General features: G+C 40.8%; 1 protein-coding gene across 1 annotated transcript in view; it reads right to left on the bottom strand.

Moving 5' to 3' along the window:
• Positions 1-11,940: 11,940 nt before the first annotated feature.
• Positions 11,941-20,249, bottom strand: part of LOC106884077 (MAM and LDL-receptor class A domain-containing protein 2) — a 161,947-nt gene continuing 153,638 nt past the window's right edge. Inside the window, exons 35-36 of the mRNA XM_089348673.1 lie at positions 17,495-17,628; positions 11,941-13,366 (exon numbers count right to left, since the gene is read on the bottom strand). Coding sequence (XP_089204799.1) covers positions 13,199-13,366; positions 17,495-17,628 — 302 coding nt within the window. The 3' untranslated portion in view covers positions 11,941-13,198. The remainder of the gene's footprint in view (positions 13,367-17,494; positions 17,629-20,249) is intronic.

The following is a 20,249-nucleotide window of genomic DNA, read 5'->3' as shown; positions in this document are numbered from 1 at the left end:
GTTCGTTCGTTCGTACGTACATATGTACGTTTGTTCGTTCGTTCGTTCGTTCGGTCGGTCGTTCGTACATACGTACGTTCGGTCGGTCGTACGTACATACGTAGGTACGTTCGACCATTCTTTCGTTCGGTCGGTCGTTCGTTCTTACGTACGTACTTACGTACGTACTTTCGTACGTACTTACGTTCGTACGTTAGTTCCTTCTTTTTTTGTTCGATCATTCTTACGTACGTACGTACGAACGTTCGTTCGTTCGTTAGTACTTACGTACGTTCGTTCGTTCGTTCGTTCGTTCGTTCGTTCGTTCGTTCGTCCGTTCGTTCTTTCGTTTGTTCATTCGTACGTACGTACGTACGTTCGTTCATTCGTTCGTTCCTAAGATCGTTCGTTCGTACTTAAGTTCGTTTTTTCGTTCGTTCGTACGTATGTAAGTACGTTCGTTCGTTCATTCGTTCGTTCGTACGTACTTAAGTTCGTTCGTTAGTTTGTTCGTTCGTCCGTTCGTTCGTTCTTTTTTTCGTTCTTTCGTTCGTTCATACGTACGTACGTACGTACCTGAGTTCGTTCGTTCGATCGTTTGTTCGTTCGTTCGTTCGTTCATTCGTTCGTTCGTTAGTTTTTCGTTCGTCCGTTCGTTCGTTATTTTTTTGTTCTTTCGTTCGTTCATACGTACGTACGTACGTACCTGAGTTCGTTCGTTCGATCGTTCGTTCGTTCGATCGTTCGATCGTTCGTTCGTTCGATCGTTCGTTCGTTCGATCGTTCGTTCGTTCGATCGTTCGTTCGTTCGATCGTTCGTTCGTTCGATCGTTCGTTCGTTCGATCGTTCGTTCGTTCGTTCGTACGTTCGTACTTACGTACGTTTGTTCATTCGTTCGATCGTTCGTTCGTTCGTTCGTTCTTTCGTTAGTTGGTTGTTTGGTTGGTTGCTTGGTTCGTACTTTCCTTTTTTCCTACGTACGTGAGTTCGTTCGTTCGATCGTTCGTTCGTCCTACGTTCTTACTTACATACGTTTGTTCATTCGTTCGTTCGTTCTTTCTTTCTGTTGTTCGTTCGTTCGTTCGTTCGTTCCTTCTTTCGTACGTACGTACGTACATTCGTTCGTTCGTTCGTACGTACGTACGTAATTACGTTCGCTCGTTCGTTCGATCGTTCGTTAGTTCGTACGTAAGCAGTTACGTTCGTTCGTTAGTTCGTTTGTTCTGTCATTCATTCGTTCGTTTGCACGTTCGAAAGATCGTTCGTTCGTTTGCTCTTTCTTTCGTACGTTCGTTTGTTCGTTCTTTTGTTCAGTCGTTTTTACGTACGTACGTTCATTCGTTCGATCGTTCTTACGTACGTACGTAAGTTCGTTCGTTAGTTGATTCTTAGTTTGTACGTACGTACATACGTACGTTTGTTTGTTCGTTCATTCGTTCGTTCTTTCTGTCGTTCTTACGTACGTACGTTCGTTCTTTCGTTCGTTCTTTCTTTTGTACATTCGTTCTTTCGTTCGTACGTACGTACGCACGTACGTGCGTTCGTTCGTTCGTATGTGCGTACGTAATTCGTTCGTTCATTCGTTAAATTTTTCGTTCTTTCGTTCTTAGGTGCATATGTATGGACGTACGTTCATTCGTTCGTACGTACGTACCTACGTACTGATGTACTTTCCTTCCTTTGTTTGTTTGCTCATACGTTCTTTTGTTCGTTTGTTCTTTCGTTCGTTCACTCGTTCGTTCGTTCATACGTACGCACGTAGGTACATTCGCTCGTTCTTTCCTTCGTTTGTTCGTTCATTCGGATGTAGTACGTTCATTCTTACGTAAGTACGAACGAACGAACGATCGAACGAACGAACGAACGTACGTAAGTACGTACGCGCGTACGGACATACGACCGAACGAAAGAAAGAACAAAATAATGAATTAAAGAACGAACGAACGAACAAAAGAGTGAAACGTACGACCGAAAGTACGAACGAACGAACGTACGTACTAACGAACGAACGAACGTACGTACTAACGAACGAACGAACGAACAAATGAACAAAAGAACGAATGAACAAACAAACCATCGAACGAAAGTACGTACGTACATACGTAAGTACATCAGTACGTAGGTACGTACGTACGTTCGTTCGTTTTTCGGTCGTACGTTTCACTATTTTGTTCGTTCGTTCATTCGTTCTTACGCACGAATGTTCGTTCGTTCGTTCATTCATTCGTTATTTCGTTCTTTCTTTCGTTCGGTCGTACGTCCATACGCACGTACGTACTTACGTACGTTCGTTTGTTCGTTCCTACGTACGTAAGTTCGTTCCTGTGTCAGGACGTACTTACGTAAAAACGTTCTTTCGTTTATTCGTTCATTCGTTTGTTTATTTCTAAGTTCGTTCGTTCATTCATTCGTTCTTTCGTTTGGACGTACGTACTTTCGTTCGATATTTCTTGCCTACGTACATACGTACGTACGTAGGTTCGTACGTTCGTTCTTTTGTTCGTTCGTTCGTTCGTTCGTACGTTTGTTCGTTCGGTCATTCGTATGTATGTACGAATGATCCTTCCTTCGTTCGTTCCCTCGTTCTTTTGTTCGTTTTTCGTTAGCTCGTTCGTACGTACTTACGTACGTACGTATGAACGCTCGAACGAATGAACGAACGAAAGATAAAACGAACTAAAGAACGAACGCAACTGCGTACGTACAAAAGAAAGAACGAATGAACAAAAAACGAACGATCGAATGAACGAACGAACGAACGACCGAAAGAACGAAGTAAGGAACGAACGAACGTACGTACGTACACAAGAACGAACGAACGAACGAACGAACGAACGTAATAATGTACGAACGTACGAATGAACGATGGAACTAACGAACTCAAGTACGTACGTACGTACGTACGTACGAAAGAACGAACGAACGTTCGAAGGTACAAACTAACGAACGTACGTAAGTACGAACGAACGAACGGACGAACGATCAAATGAACGAACGCAAGTACGTACGGAAGAACAAGCGAACGAACGAACGAACGAAAGGACGAAAGTACGTACGATCGAACGATCGAACAAACGAAAGAAGAAACGAACGAACGTACGTAAATACGCATGTACGTAGGCACGAAATATCGAACGAAAGTACGTACGTGCAAAGGAACGAATGAACGAACGTATGAATAAACGAACGAACGTACAAACGAAGGAATGACCAAACGCATGTAAGTACGAACGTACGAACGAACGAACGCACGTCCGTAACTACGTACGTACGAACGTAAGAACGAACGAACGTACGTACGTACGGACGGACGAAAGAACGAACAAACGTACGTACGTACGAACGAACAAGACGTACGAACGAACGAACGAACGAACAAACTAAATAACGTACGTACGAATGAACGAACGAAAGAACGATCGAACGAACGAAGGTACGTACGTACGTACGAACGAACGAATGTACATCAGTACGTATGTAGGAACGAACAACCGAACGAACGTACGAACGTACGAAGGAACGTACGAACGAACAAACGTACATAGTACATATGAACGAACGAACGAACGAACGTACGTACGACTGAACGAATGTACGTACAAACGAATGAACGATTGAACGAACGTACGTACGTAAGTACGAACGAATGAAGGAACGAACAAACGTAAATACGTACGAAAGTAAGTGCGCACGAATGTACGAACGAACGAACTAACTAACGAACGAAAGAACGAACGAACGATCGAACAAACGTAAGTACTACGAACGTACGAAGGAATGAACGCACGAACTTACGTTCGTATGTACGTATGAACGATAGAACGAACGAACGAATGAACATACGTACGTATGTACGTACGTAAGTATGAACGAACGAACGAAAGAACGTACGAGTTAACTAACGAACGAAAGTAGGTACGTACGTAAGTCCGAACGTACGAACAAACGAATGAACGTACGTACGTACTTTCAAACGTACGTACGTACTTTCAAACGTACGTACGTACGAACGAACGAAATACGTATGTACGTATGAACGAACGAACGAATGTGTATACGTTACGAACGTAAGTACGTACGAATGTACGAACGAACGAACAAATTTACGTACGTAAGTACGTACGAATGTACGAACGAACGAACAAATTTACGTACGTAAGTACGTACGAACTATCGAACGAACTAACGAATGAACGAACGTACGAAATGACGAACGAACGTACGTACGTAAGTACAGACGAACGAACGAACAAACGTGTACGTACCAAATTACGTACGAACGAACGAACGAACGCATGTACATACGATCGTACGTACGACCGAACGAACGAGCAAACGAATGTACGCACGTACAAATGAATGTACGTGCGTACGTACGAACCAACGAAATGAAGGAAGGAACGTACGTATGTATGCACGTACATACGTAAGAATGAACGAATGAAGGGAGGAAGGAACGTACGTACGTACGAACGTACGAACGAACGAAAGCATGTACGTACGTACATACGAACGATAGAATGCAAGAACGAACGAACGTACGATAGACTGAACGATCGAACAAACGAACAAAAGAACGAACGTACGTACGTACGTACGAACGAACGAACGTACGTACGTACGAACGTACGAACGAACGTACATACGAACGTACGAACGAACGTATGTACGTACGTACGTACGAACGATAGGACGGAAGAACGAACGAACGTACGAAAGAATGAACGATCGAACAAACGAACAAAAGAACGAAAGAACGAACGAACGTACGAACGACCGAACAATCGAACGAACAAACGTACGTACGTACGTACTAACGAACGAACGAACGTACGCACGTAGATAAGAATGATAGAACGAACGAACGAACGGACGAACGAAAGAACGAACGAAAGAACGAACGTACGTACGTTCGTACGAAATAACGAACGAACGAACTGACGAACGAACGTAGTATGTACGAACGAACATACATACGTACGTACGTACGAACGTACGAACGAACGAATGAACGAAAGAAAAAAGAACGAATTAACGAACAAACGTACGCACGTACGTTAGAACAAACTAGTGAGCGTACGTAAGAACGAAGGTACGTACGAATGTCCGTAAGTACGTAAATACGTACGTACAAACGAACGAACGAACGAAGGAATGAACGAACGTACGTACGTTAGTACGAACGAATGAAGGAACGAACAAACGTAAGTATGTACGGAATTAAGTACGTACGAACGTAAGTAAGTACGAAAGTACGAACTAACGAACGAATGAACAAACTTACATACGAACGATCTAACAAACAAACGAAAGAACGAACGTAAGTACGTATGTACGTACGAACGAACGAATGTATGTACGTACTTAAGCACGTACGAACGAATGGGAGAATGAACAAACTAACGAACTTACGTACGACTGAACGAACAAAGGAACGAAGGTACGTACGTAAGAACGAACGAACTAACGAACGAACGAACCTACGTACGTACGTATGTACGATCGAACAAACCAAAGATCGTATGTACGTGCATACATACCAAGATACGTACGTACATATGAACGAACGCACGAACGAACAAACGAAATATTTAACGGAAGAACGAACGAATGAACGAAAGAACAAACGAACGAACGTACGTACATACGTACGTAGGAACGACCGAACGAACGTACGTACAAACGAACGAACGAATGAACAAACGAATGAATGAACGAAGTTACGTACGTAAGTACGAACGAATGAATGAACGAACAAACGTAAGTACGTACAAACGAAGGAACGAACGACCGACCGAACGAAAGAACAAAAGAACGACAGAACGAACGAACAAACGAACGTACGTACGTACGAACGACCGACCGACCGAACGAACGAACGAACGTACGTACGTATGCACGTACGTACGTACGAACGAACGAACGAACGAACGTACGTAATTACTAATGAACGAACGATCGAACAAACGTAAGTACGTACGAACGTACGAACGAACGAACGAACGAACTAACGAATGAACGAGCTAATGGACGAAAGTACGTATGAACGAACGAACGAACGAACGCACGAACGAACGAACGAACGAACGCACGCACGAACGAACGAACGAACTACGTACGTACATACGTATGTGAGAACGAACGAACAAACGAAAGTACGTACGTACGTGCGGATGAACGAAATAACGAACGAACGGATGAACGAACGTACGTACGTAGGTACAACCGAACGATTAATCGAATGACCGAACGAACGAACGAATGAACGAGCGAACAAACGTACGTACATATGTACGTACCTACGTACAAACGAACGACCGACCGAACGAACGAAAGAACGAACGAACGAACGACCGAACAATAGAACGATCTTCGTACTTAAGTACATACGTATGAACGAAGGAACGAACGAACGTACGTAAGTAGGTACGTGCCAATGTAGGTACGTACGTAAATAGGTACGTACGTAGGAAAGAACGAACGTACGAACGAGTGAACGAACGAAAGAACGAATGAACTAACGACCGAACGAACAAACGAACGAACGTACGTAATTACTAATGAACGAACGATCGAACAAACGTAAGTACGTACGATCGTACGAACGAACGAACGAACGAACTAACGAATGAACGAGCTAATGGACGAAAGTACGTACGAACGAACGCACGAACGAACGAACGAACGAACTACGTACGTACATACGTATGTGAGAACGAACAAACTAACGAACAAACGAAAGTACGTACGTACGTGCGGATGAACGAAATAACGAACGAACGGATGAACGAACGTACGTAGGTACAACCGAACGATTAATCGAATGACCGAACGACCTAAGTACGTGCGTTCGTAAGTACGTACGTTCGTAAGTACATACGTACGAACGAACGATTGAACGAAAGAACGAACGAACGTACGTACGTATTACGTAGGCACAGAATATTGAACGAACGAACGAACGTACGAACGAACGAACGTACGAACGAGCGAACAAACGTACGTACATATGTACGTACCTACGTACAAACGAACGACCGACCGAACGAACGAAAGAACGACCGAACGAAATGAAAAAACGAACGTTCGTACGTACGAACGAACGAAAGAACGAACGAACGAACGAACGTACGTATGTACGTACGTACATACGAAAGAATGAGCGAATGAACGAATGAACGGAAGAAGGAACGTACGTACGTACGAACGTAAGAGCGAACGAAAGTACGTACGTACGTATGTACGAAAGATAGAGTCAAAAAAAGAACGAACGAACGAACGACCGAACAATAGAACGATCTTCGTACTTAAGTACGTACGTATGAACGAAGGAACGAACGAACGTACGTAAGTAGGTACGTGCCAATGTAGGTACGTACGTAAATAGGTACGTACGTAGGAAAGAACGAACGTACGAACGAGTGAACGGACGAAAGAACGAATGAACTAACGACCGAACGAACGTACGTACGTACGTACGAACGAACGAACGAACGAACGTACGCACGTACGAAGAATGACTGAAGGAACGAACGATAGAAGAAACGAACGAACGAACAAATGAACTGACGTACGTACGTATGTACGAACGAACGAATGATCCTACGTACGTATGTACGTACATACGAACGAACGAACAAACATACGTTCGTACGTACGTACTAACGAACGCACGAGCAAACGAACGAAAGAGTGAACGAACGAACGAACGAACGAATGAACGAAAGAACAAACGAACGAATGAATTAACGAACAAACATACGTACGTAGGAACGAACGAGTGAGCGTACGTACGTACGTACGAACGAAGGAACGTATGAACGTACGTAAGTACGTAAATACGTACGTACGAACGACCGTACGAACGTACGTACAAACGAACGAAAGCACGAACGAAAGAACAAATGAACGAACGTACGTGCGTAAGTACGAACGAATGAGAGAACGAACAATCTAACTAACGAACGTACGTACGTACGAATGAATGAACGAAAGAACGATCTAACAAAATGAAGGTACGTACGTACTTACGTACGTACGTTAGAACGAACGAACGTATATACGTACGTACACACGTAAGTATGTACGTAAGTACGTACGAACGAACGAACGTACGTACGTACGAACGATTGACTGAACGAACGAACGAACGAACGAAAGAACGAACGAACGAACGAAAGAACGAACGAGCGAACGAAAGAACGAACGAACGAACGAATGTACGTACGTAATTACTAAAGATCGATCGATCGAACAAACGTAAGTACGTACGAACGAACGAACGTACGTACGTACGAACGAACGAACGTACGTACGTACGTATGTACGATCGACCGAACGAACGAACGAACGCACGTTCTTACGTACGAACGAACGTACGTTCTTACGTACGAATAAACGAACAAACCAACGTAAGTACGTATGAATGTACGAACGAACGAACAATCTTACGTACGTAAGTACGTATGAATGATCGAACGAAGGAACGAATGAACGAACGCTCGAAATAACGAACGAACGTACGTAAGTACAAACGAACGAGCGAACGAACGCACGTAAATATGTACGTACGTAAGTATGTACGTATGGGAGTATGTACATACGTAAGTATGTCCGTACGTAAGTACGTACGAACGAACGAACGCATGTACATACGACCGTACGTACGAGCTAACGAACGAACGAAAGAACGAACGAACGTACGTACGTAGGTAGGTAGGTACGTAGGTACGTACGAACGAACGAACGAACGAGCTCATGGACGAACGAATGAGCTAACGAACGAACGAACGTACGTACGTACGTATGTCCGAACGAACGAACGAACGATCATGCATATGTATGTACGTACATATGTAAGTACGTATGTACGGACGTATGCATTTTTTTCACATCAAATTCAGATATTGTGTTTCACTCATTAGAAAATATATTGAATATTCGTAACTGCAAGTTACACAGCTCACTTTGCAGGGCCACGCTGTACAGTTCCTAGCCTCTTTCCCGTGCGTAGCGGTATCACGCCTTTTATGCCAGCTCGTTCATCTCTCATCTCATAATTTTCACGTGGCTGCACAAGACTTCCCTTCAGAGTTTTATATATATATATATATATATATATATATATATATATATATATATATATACACACATCAGGATACCAAGATTAGCAACCCAGTGCAACTATCACATATCACATTATTCCACCTCGAAACGTTTTGGCTTTTTACATCCTTCCGCAATTCTTGCACTTTGCCCCAGTCGAGGACTTGATGAAATTATCGTATTCGATCTTCGACGGCGAGCATGGCCGATAATAGGCTGCTTTATTTCTTCTATAACTCCGGTGTTGGTGTCACGTCTAGCCGGGAGACTTGATATGGTCGTACCGTCACTGTTAGGCATCCTTGCAGACTCAGCGTGAACTATCGTGCCAAGTGTTGTGTTCAATTCTGGTTGTGCTTCCCGTGAGTTTAGCGGGGCCAGTTGATCGACTGCCATTAACTGCATTGGTTGACATGCGTTGATCCATGCAATATTCTTTCTGGCATTTATCACATATTTTGATTTAGATGCAATCTTGTCGAACATGCTTTTGTGTTTTACATCCTTACCTATTTCAAAGAATGGGTTTACTACAACCTTCAATGGTCGTTTCCTTAACTTTTCGGCCGGTGGTAATTTACAACCACCCGAGGCTTGAACAGAATTGTGTTCAAGTAGTTGCTGAATTTCCCTGTCTTCGGATCAAAATGCTTCAGTGCAAGCTTTCACAGTTTGTACGGTCCTTTCAACGGCGCCGTTAGAAGCCGGACTGTAAGGAGGTGTCTCAATTTTTCTGCAACCCATTGATGTCAACATGTTCTTTAACGCAACAGGTTCAAGCTCGTTGTTCGATACTAAAGCTGTGGGCACACCAAAACGAGCGAAGACCTCAAACAGCTTCTTTTTTACCGCCTCAGTTGAGCGATTAGGACACGAGAATACCTCGATCCATATTGAATAGGCATCTACAATTACAATATGTTACCGATGTTTGGAACATATGCTCAATCGATGTGCACACGTTCTCATGGCCCATAAATGGGCCATGAATCATTTGCCTTAACTAAATTTGGCATAACTCTCTAGAAACTATCGCAAGAGTTGACAAACTTCTCCACCGAGTAAGCTAACCCAGGCCACCAAACACAGAGTAGTGCCTTCTTAATTGTGGAATGCCCATGTGTATGTCGTGTATTTTAGCTACTATTGCAGCTCTATAAGGTGCCAGAATAAACGGACGACTTTTATGATATATTAAGCCATTTTCGCATATTAAAAAATCCTTCTGTTTAACAAATGCACGTTCCAGATTCGAGACCGATCTCCAAATTTGCTTTAAAATTCTTTCTTTTATTTTGTTATATAATGCGTTTTCATTACAAGATCGATATCCTGCCACGCACTGTCGCATTTGTCTAAATACGAAGCAAAGAAAATTATATCACCACCGTTAGACTTATTATATCTCAATCGAGAGATAGCATCGACGTGCGGAATACTTTTACTCGGAACATGCTTAACGACGAAATCGTACTGTGATAGAGTCAAACTCCACCTGGCTATTTTTTGCGAAGCACGTCGAGATACATCTAAATCCTTCGCGAACAGGGTTTTTAAAGGCTGATGATCTGCTTCCAAATAAAACTGATTTCCCAGAAGGAAATGCTGCAGTCTATCTACGCACCATACCACTGCATAAGCCTCTCTTTCTATATTCAACCATTTTCGTTGTCCCTGGCTAAATGTGTGGCTTATGAATGTTACTGGGTGTCCTTCCTAGGATAACACCCCAACTATTGCAATCTAGGATGCATCTGTAGCGAGAATGCTTATCTTTTCCATTGAGTACGCTGGGCTCCATGGGATTGAAGATTACCACAGAAACCAATCTCACCACAGCGGATTTCTTAGATGTTACACTAGGCTTGAGCTCCGGTACCTACAGGCCCTACGCAGACCAAACGAAAGGCTAACATACATCAACACAACCTCGTGCCACCCACTCATCGTGTTCAAGAACCTGGTAAAGGGTGTCAGTAACAGGATTTCGAGCCTTTCCTCTAAACATGAGGCCTTCAACGCAACAGGCCCATACTATAACGAGGCCGTAGCTGCCAGTGAGTTCAAGGACCGCATCTCCAACACCCGCAGAAGGAAACGCCGCAGGAATACAATTTGGTTTGCGTCCCCCTTCTCCCTTAACACTATAACGCCCGTAGGTAGACTCCCACAGGTATGCCCTCATTTTCAACAGGCACGATGTTAGGGTCTCGTTTAGCTGTGTGCCTCTAGCGTTAAGAGAATATTAACGCACCTAAGCAACGGGAAGATGCTACAATTGGCCAATAGAAGGCCGCTGCGAAACCAAAGGCATAGTCTATCAGGCCGAGGTACGGGCGAACCCGGCCAATTTCACCGGCAAGAACCATAACAGCCATAGCAGCTGTAGACACGAAGGCAGAGCCAGAAACAGAACCAACGTCATCCCCCCCCCCCACACACACCTAAACCACAGCGAACAGCCTTACTAACATCAACAACAGCAACATCTTCAGTGCCCTCTATGTCCCTGACGGCACCGCCACCATTACTAACACCGACCACAGTGACGTCGCGTCCAATACCAACCTTACAAATAGCAGACAGGACAGCGTACCCACTGACAGCTCTCATTCCAGCAATGACAGACTAAGCCATATCGACCACAGCATCAGCAGCAGCGCCCCTAACAGACGCACCGGCATAGATGTAGATAATGGTAGCTCTGTTAACGAGAACGGCACCATCAACCCCACCAACCGGGGAAAATAGCAATAATAACGATATCCAATATTGTAACACCTTGGGTTACAGTGGTAATATCGACAGCAACCCTTTCACATCCGGTAATAACATGTTAAGAAAAAACACAAATATTACACTGATTAAGTTTTATTAAAGGTCTTGAATAATTACAAATGTTTATTTTAAGATTTTGAATAATTTACCATTGAAAATAATCGGCAAAATTTTTAATGAATATAACTGTTAGAAATTATGTAACGTGTCATATAACGAGTGAATTGATTAATTGTAAAAAAATTATGGAAAGTAAAAGTTTAAACCGAAGTTGACAAGAAAAATACCTCCTAAAAAAGCTAAAGCAAAAAAATAAAGGCTGCTAACAAATAATTACAGTGTCAAATGTTGTTGGCACTCCGTCGCTTACGACGACGAGGGTTCCAGTTGATCAAATCATTGGAACAGCCTGCTCGTGAAATTAACGTGCACTCCACAGACACGTGTACCCTTAACGTAGTTCTTGGGGATATCCAGCGTGACAAGGCTGGCCCTTTGAATTACAGGCACAACAGAAACAGGAAGTTAAGAGTGAGAGAAAGTTGTGGTGAAAGAGTACAGCAGGGTTCGCCACCATCCTCTGCCGGAGCCTTGTGGAGCTTTAGGTGTTTTCGCTCAATAGACACTCACGACACTTGGTCTGGGAATCGAAACCGCGATCCTATGACCGCGAGTCCGCTGCACGAACCACTGGGCCATAGCGCTTCCACAGTGTCAAACATAACTGGTTTTGTCTCATGGACTCTGTTATAGCCAAAATTACATACTCTCACAATTTACAGATGATTGCAGTTTCTAGAGAGACGCATGAGTGCGCACGTGTGTATGTGGGCGTGCGTGTGTGTGCATGTGTATGTACGTATGTGTGTGTGTGTGCGTGTGTGCGTGTGTGTGTGTGTGTGCGTGCGTGCGTGTTTGTAGGTGTGTACATATGTGTACATGTGTGTTCTCATGTCAGCAGGATTTCTAAATTTAAAGTTTATTTTAAAGTTAATGTTCATTATAATTTTTTTTCAGCTAATTAATTGCATTTGTTTGAAAGTATTTATATGCAAATCAATTTTTCAATTTAAGACTTAATAAATCTGCAATTAATATAACGAAATTACAAAAATACACTTGTATATTTAAACTTAGAATAGATGTGGATAAACAAAACTTATAGAATTAAAAGGAAGCAAGCAGTGAATAAGATACAAATTTAAGTCATCGGGTAATATTTGATAATTATTGTAGGATTAAGCAGTTAATGAAATCAGTTTAGTTTAAGTAGAAATCGATTTAGTTTAAGTACAAAATAATTTTGAACATTGTAAGAGATATTTTGTATGGAATTTATACATATACATATTTCTTAATCCATTCTAATCCGTGATAAACAGAAGAATATCCTGCTGGATGTGACACAGTGCTTCTACAGTCCCACGCAACAAAGCTGGAAACACCTTGCACCTCCCATTGACCATAGTCATTGCGTGTTTGAAATGGGCCTCCACTGTCACCCTAGGAAAGAATAAAAAATTAAAGATATTTAAAAATCATTACAAAACTAAAAAAAATGATTAGATAACACAGTGTAACACAATTTTTTTCCTTGCACAGTAACTGTTATTTCTTATTTGCTCACACCTAGAAAGTATGAAAAATGGCTAATGTTTCCTTCAAACTTTGCTTTTGGTACATTTCTTCAAGCCCAGCCCCAGAGAATCCCGTTCAACACATGGTTGTGATTCTACCCTACTACTCTCACTCATGATCAGAGATGCATGTATTGTCAGCCACTAATGCTGACAATTGTCAGGCACTTGAGCTCAAGTGGTTAAGATCAAGCAACTGAAAAGAAAATCTGTAGTATTGAACAGAATGTTTGTTATAACGATATTTCTGCTTCAGCAACTCAGCATTGAATCTGTCTGAAATGTAATGGAAAATAAGTCAGTTTCAGAACATTGATGTCTTGGTCAAAAAAAGCGAAGTATCAAGGGAATAGTAGTCATTTACTTCGATTTCTAGATAGAAGGAAATAGGAAATAACACTTACTGAACACAGATACAAAAAATAATTTTTTTTTTTACATAGCGTAATGGATATAAGACATTAATGCATCCATCATCATCATCATCGTCGTCGTTATCGTCGTCATTTCAACATCCATTTTTCCATGCATGCGTGGGTCTGATAGAGGTTATTGAATGATTTTTAAAACCAAATGCCTTTTCTATTGCCAAATCTAACCTGTTTTCCTAGCAACATATTTTCCCACGCTCAGACATTGATTTTGCAGAATATTGGAAATAAATGACATTCATTAAGAACATTCGTGTGATGTCAAGACAAGGAGATGCTTACACTGACACACATATATATGTTTGCTTCCATCTAAAATGTATATATATTCATTTCTTTATTGCCCACAAGCAAAGGATGAAAGGCAAAATTGACCTCGGCGAAATTTGAACTCAGAAAGTTACGGCAGACGAAATACCGCTAGACATTTTGCCCGGCGTGCTAACGATTCTGCCAGCTCGCCGCCCTACAATGTATTTATATGTGTGTGTGTGCGTGTGTGTGTGTCTGTCTGTCTGTCTGTGTGTTTGTGTGTATATATAAACTTACTTGGAAATGAATGCGTCGCATTCATTAAATAAATAATATATTATATATATACATATACATGCATATTTGGGTACAGAGCTTCACCAATGGTGCGAATAACATGAAATACGTAAACAAACGAGTGAAATACGTAAACAACGAAAAAAAAAGAGTAAAGAACAGGACAAGTAGCCACAGAGAAAAGACCCTTCATCTTTCGTCGGCTGTCTACCTACTCGTCATTTCGAGCATTCAACGACAATATGAATCTTCAAAGACAATTGCTCTCATAAATTCTGAAATAAAATTTAGGATTTATGGAGGATCAAATTTGGGAGCAAAACATGACAGTGGCGACATACAAGGACACCGATTGAAAAAAAAAAAAAAAACATGGAGGGTCGTTAACCCGAAGTGAGAGGAAAATAGTGAATACTGGGAGAAACATTTTTTGAAAACAGAAAAGATAGAAGCGAGAAAGAAAAAAATCCACGTCTGCTCTTTAGAACGCCTGTGCAGGAAAAGAAGGTCATGTAAGGAAAAGAAAGATGGACGATGGTCATGTGTGAGCAACGAGAGAGAGAGAGAGAGGGGGGAGAGAGAGACAACTAGAAAACGGTGAAGGCGGGAGGGGGAGAAAATGGGAATTAGAGAAGGTTGGAGGAAGAAAATAGTATGGAATAGAGAGTTGTATCAATAAAGGTTAAGATAAACTTACTTGAAAATGGATGCGTTGCGTTCAATTAAATAATATATTGTTTATTATTTACTTGAACACGACGCATCCATTTCCAAGTAAGCTTATCTTCACCTTCTTGATGTCACTTTCTACTCTATACTGTTTTCTTCCTCTATCCTTCTCTAATTGCTTTTTTCTCCTCCTCCCTCCTCCACCGTTTTCTACCTGTTTCTCTCTCACTCCCCTGTTTCTCTTTTTATCTGCACTCTCTCGTTGTTCACGCGTGAACATCGTCCATCTTTCTTTTCCTTGTGAGACCATCCTTCTTTTCCTGCACGGACGTTCAAAAGAACGGACGTGTTTGCTCTCTCTCCCCCTCTCTCTTTCTCTTCTACTTTTCTTTTTTCAAAAAAATGTTTCCCAGCGTTCTCTATTGTCCTATCGTTCTGGTCTAACAACCCTTCATGTTTCTTTTCGTTCGGTTCCCATGTATGTTTCCACTGTCATGTTTTTGTTCCCAACTTTGACCCTCCATAAATCCTAAATTTTGTTTTAGAATTTATGGGAGCAACTGTCTTTGAAGACTTATATTGTTGTTGAATGTTCGAAATGAAGAGTAGATAGACAACCGACAACTGATGAAGGATTCTTTCTCTGTGCTTACTGGTCCTGTTCTCCATTTTTTTAATGTCGTTGTTTACATTTTTCACCCGTTTTCCCTCGTTTGTTTACGCATTTCATGTTATTTGCACCGTTGGTTTCGTCCTGTACCAATATATGCATATATATATATGTGTGTATGTGTGTGTGCATGTGTGTGTGTGTATGTGTGTGTGTGTATGTGTGTGTGTGTGTGTGTGTGTGTGTGTTATAAAGTAAATGCAGTATAAGGAAAGGAAAAAAATTATAAGTGTAGACAAAATTTAATTCATAATCTAAGCTGATAAGCAATATACATTCTAAAAATTGTTTCGGAGTCTAATTAATTCCATTTCTTTCTCGTTTACGTATTTCGTGTTATTTGCACCATTGGTAATGCCCTGTACTCATAAATGCATGTATTGGTGGACTTGGATGTTTGACATCCTTTGAAGGATTTCGGTCCTCACCATATATACATATATATATATATATATTATCAGTTTCAGCTGAAAGCTGTGGCCATGCAGGGGCACCGCCGTTTTGCTACACTGTTATAATTGAGAGCCTCCTCTGATATGTGGCATTTGGTCAATAAGGGAGCTTGATGTCGCTGACCTCATTTGCGCCTCTTGCCGTGAGGTAGGTTCATCTGGGTCTTTCAACAGGAAAAGATTGAGGTTTGTTTTGAAAGCGACTACATCTACTTTGTGTAGGACTTTTGAATACCTCTGAAATGAAAGTTCCCTTAATTGATAAACAAGAAGAAATCCTGCCCCAAATACTGTCCTGTCTAAACTTTGTTAGTTTGGAAATATGAGCATTCAACAAATGAATGAATATAATTTTATCTTTCTCATTTGACGTCGTTTAGCTTTAGATCAGTCTTGATCAAACAGACTTCAGTTCAAAGAAATTCCGACTGTGACCATCTTGATTTCTTTTCAGACATCATTGTATCATCACATTAACCAATGTGTTCTTCCTTTTTTTAAGATGGTAAGGCGTGATCTGAGGGTGATATGGTAGTTAATTCCAGAAGGTCTAATGATCATATGGTTCCTTCTTGTCTTATACAAACTGACTTTCATTTGCTTTTCTCAGTAGTTCCTGCAAGTTACCACTATTTATTGACAATACAATGTTCAGTTCTGTCTACTCCATTCTAAACAATATTTCAGTTTCTTAAACATGCATTATTCATTCAGCATTTTCTCATCAAGTCAGTGATGAAACCCATCCACAGTAGTTTAGTCTGTGAGAAGTAGTAACTAAACTACCCTCAAATCAGACCCAACTACTTGAAAAAAAGAAGAAAACATAGGCAGCAATTTGAAAGGAGGGGCAAGTTGATTATGATGACACCAGTACTTGACTGGTACTTAATTTATTGATCTTGAAAGGATGAAAGGCAAAGTTGACCATGGCAGAATTTCAACACAGAATGTAAAGGTGTATGAAATGCCACTAAGCATTTTGTCTGGCATGCTAACAAGTCTGCTAGCTTGCTGCTTTACATAGAGAGATAATGATGTCTGAGATGACTTGATAGCTTAAAAATAGTTAGTATGATTAGGTCCTGTATACTCATTCTGTGCAGACCTACTAATCAATAGCATCAACTCTACATTTGTGTATTAGAATTAAGAAGGTCCATTAGAAGTTACTTAATTCCTTCTTTGATACAAGTTGTATGAGAGAATAGAAAATTACTTACAAAACAGATTGGTGAATAAAAGTCTTTATTATTGCCACATATTACAGCCTCTGTGATGCTTGGGAAATACTTTTTGCAGTTATGATACTCTACAATTTCATTTTTGACTTCTTGTAAAGTAAATACGCTTTCATCTGAAAATTAAATGAAAACAGAAAGAAAATCATTCACCATAACATTTTAAATTTGATTTAATTGTTCAAGACAAAGAAAACTGAGAGGAAAAAATATGTTTCTGTAATACTTGGAATATAATTCCCAATGCATCTAAAATTTAAATGCTGAAAAACGAATTTATATATAAGGGCATGATAGCCTTAGGAAGGGCATCCAGCTGTAGAAACTTTGCCAGATCAGCCTGGAGTCTGGTGCAGCCTCCAGGCTTGCCAGACCACAGTCAAACAGTCCAACTCATGATAGCATGGAATGCAGACGTTAAACGATGATGATGATACATACATATATACATACATACATATATATGTTTGTATGTATGTATGTTTATATATATATATATATATATATATATATGTATGTATGTATGTATATATATATATGTGTGTGAGAGAAAAAGAATCTGCCTATTGTGGATCCAATAGAAGGGCCGGCAATCCAAATAGACAGTAACATAGCAGATATGACTACATTGAGTGAACACATAGAGAGAGATGTGCAGATAATATCCAACCAAACTTCACAGTTTTTCTCCATCTACCATTGCAAAGAAACAATTTCTCTACAAGAACAGTTGAATAAGGAAAATTTATTTTTCGAAAAATACAGAACATGTCTAAATATGAACGCATAACCAACTTTGATCGTAGGATATATTTCAATTCATGATTACATACCCATCACTGTACATATTTCATCCCACTACTTTTGCTTTTGAGTTTTTCGTATATATATTATCCTCTCCCAGAATGATGAGCAATAATCTCCCCTGTCCCCAATAATAACAATCACCAATTACTTCCCCTTAGATTATTCTATTTGTTGAATCATTCATTCATAAGCTTCTCCACACACATGGACGAAAATCTGAAGAAAATACGAAATTACAATAATTTCGATGTCATGATTTGCGAAAGCGAAACCAGTCAACAAACACAATACTCTTTCACTTACAAAAGATATTAAAAAAATATACTAAAACTATGTAAATTGTGTGCATTTTACTTCTTTTATTTTATATTTTATATTTTTTGCATTAGAACTCACCACGTGAGGATAATCGAAATTTTCCTCCTCCTTTTTTGTTATGATCCAAATTTTATTTAATTTGCTTTGCAGGAGCAACTGTTTTATCGAAAATGTATATTGTTGTTAAATGCTCGAAGTACGAGACTAGAAAAACAGCCAGCAACTGATTAAGGATCGTTGTTTATGTTGTTTGTTTTGTTTTCCATTTGTGTCTTTCGTTGTTCGAAAGAATAGTTCATGTTCCATGTACTCGTGCTTAGTACTTTTTTGTTGTACACGTTTCATGACGTCCCGTGCCCACATATGCATATATATATATATATATATATATATATATATATATATATATATATATATATAGGTGTAAGTATATACATATACGTATGTATATATGCATATATATATATGGGACGTTCGGCTAGGTTCGGACTCCCCTGTCGGCCGTCACTTCCAACTGCCCAACCACTCTCCCTCTAACATCTCCGTTTTTGGCCTCGCCCTGCACCATGGGTCCACTCCCTCGCGACTCCACTTGGAGCAACGCTACATTTTCAACCTCAATTCTTCTTTCCCCTTCGGACTCAACACAGCCTTCTCTTCCTTATGACTCTCCCCTTTACGTCCCTGCAACACTTTACATAATTTTTTTTTTTTTTTTTTTTTTTTTAAACCCCCCCCCCCCTCGTCCCCCTTACATTATATCCATTATTCTCTTGTTATTAGACTTACTTTTTTCTACTTTTTATCTCACCACTACCTACACGCACAAATACCCACACACCTTACATATATACCGCCCACATACATGACAAACATACATACGCGCCCTCACACACACATAGCCGAACGCACATATATACACACACACACCCATATATACGCGCACGCCTACATACACAGCCGCATACACATGCACACACATACACACAGGAGTGCACACACAAAATAACACACATACCTGGCACACATACGCACGCACACACATAAACATACACATACACACCCCTCACATACATAAAACCACACACACACACACATACACACATACACGACACACATACACATATACACACAGGCACACATACACATATACACACATGCACACACACCTCTCACATACACAATACTCACTCATATACATAACACATACGCACGCACGAAAACATACACAATATACACATACACGCACGCACAAAAAATATACACACACGCGCACACGGAAACACATACAGACATACATACACACACACACACACCCGTACCTAACACTCACAATCCCACACACACACGCACATCCACACATATACACACACACGCACACACCCACATACACACACACTTCTCACCAACACTACACACTCACACAGACACGCATACAATCATACACACATGGGCATAAACAACACACGCATATACAATAGCAAACGCACGCACACACACGTACACAGCAACGCACATACACACAACATACACATACACACAAACACACACGCACGCACAGAAAACATACACATACACACACGCGCACATACAAAATACACACACACACGTA

Source organism: Octopus bimaculoides, chromosome 3, assembly GCF_046866305.1.
Source record: "Octopus bimaculoides isolate indiv1 chromosome 3, ASM4686630v1, whole genome shotgun sequence".
Lineage (NCBI taxonomy): Eukaryota > Metazoa > Mollusca > Cephalopoda > Octopoda > Octopodidae > Octopus > Octopus bimaculoides.
This window is presented reverse-complemented; position numbering and strand designations above follow the sequence as displayed.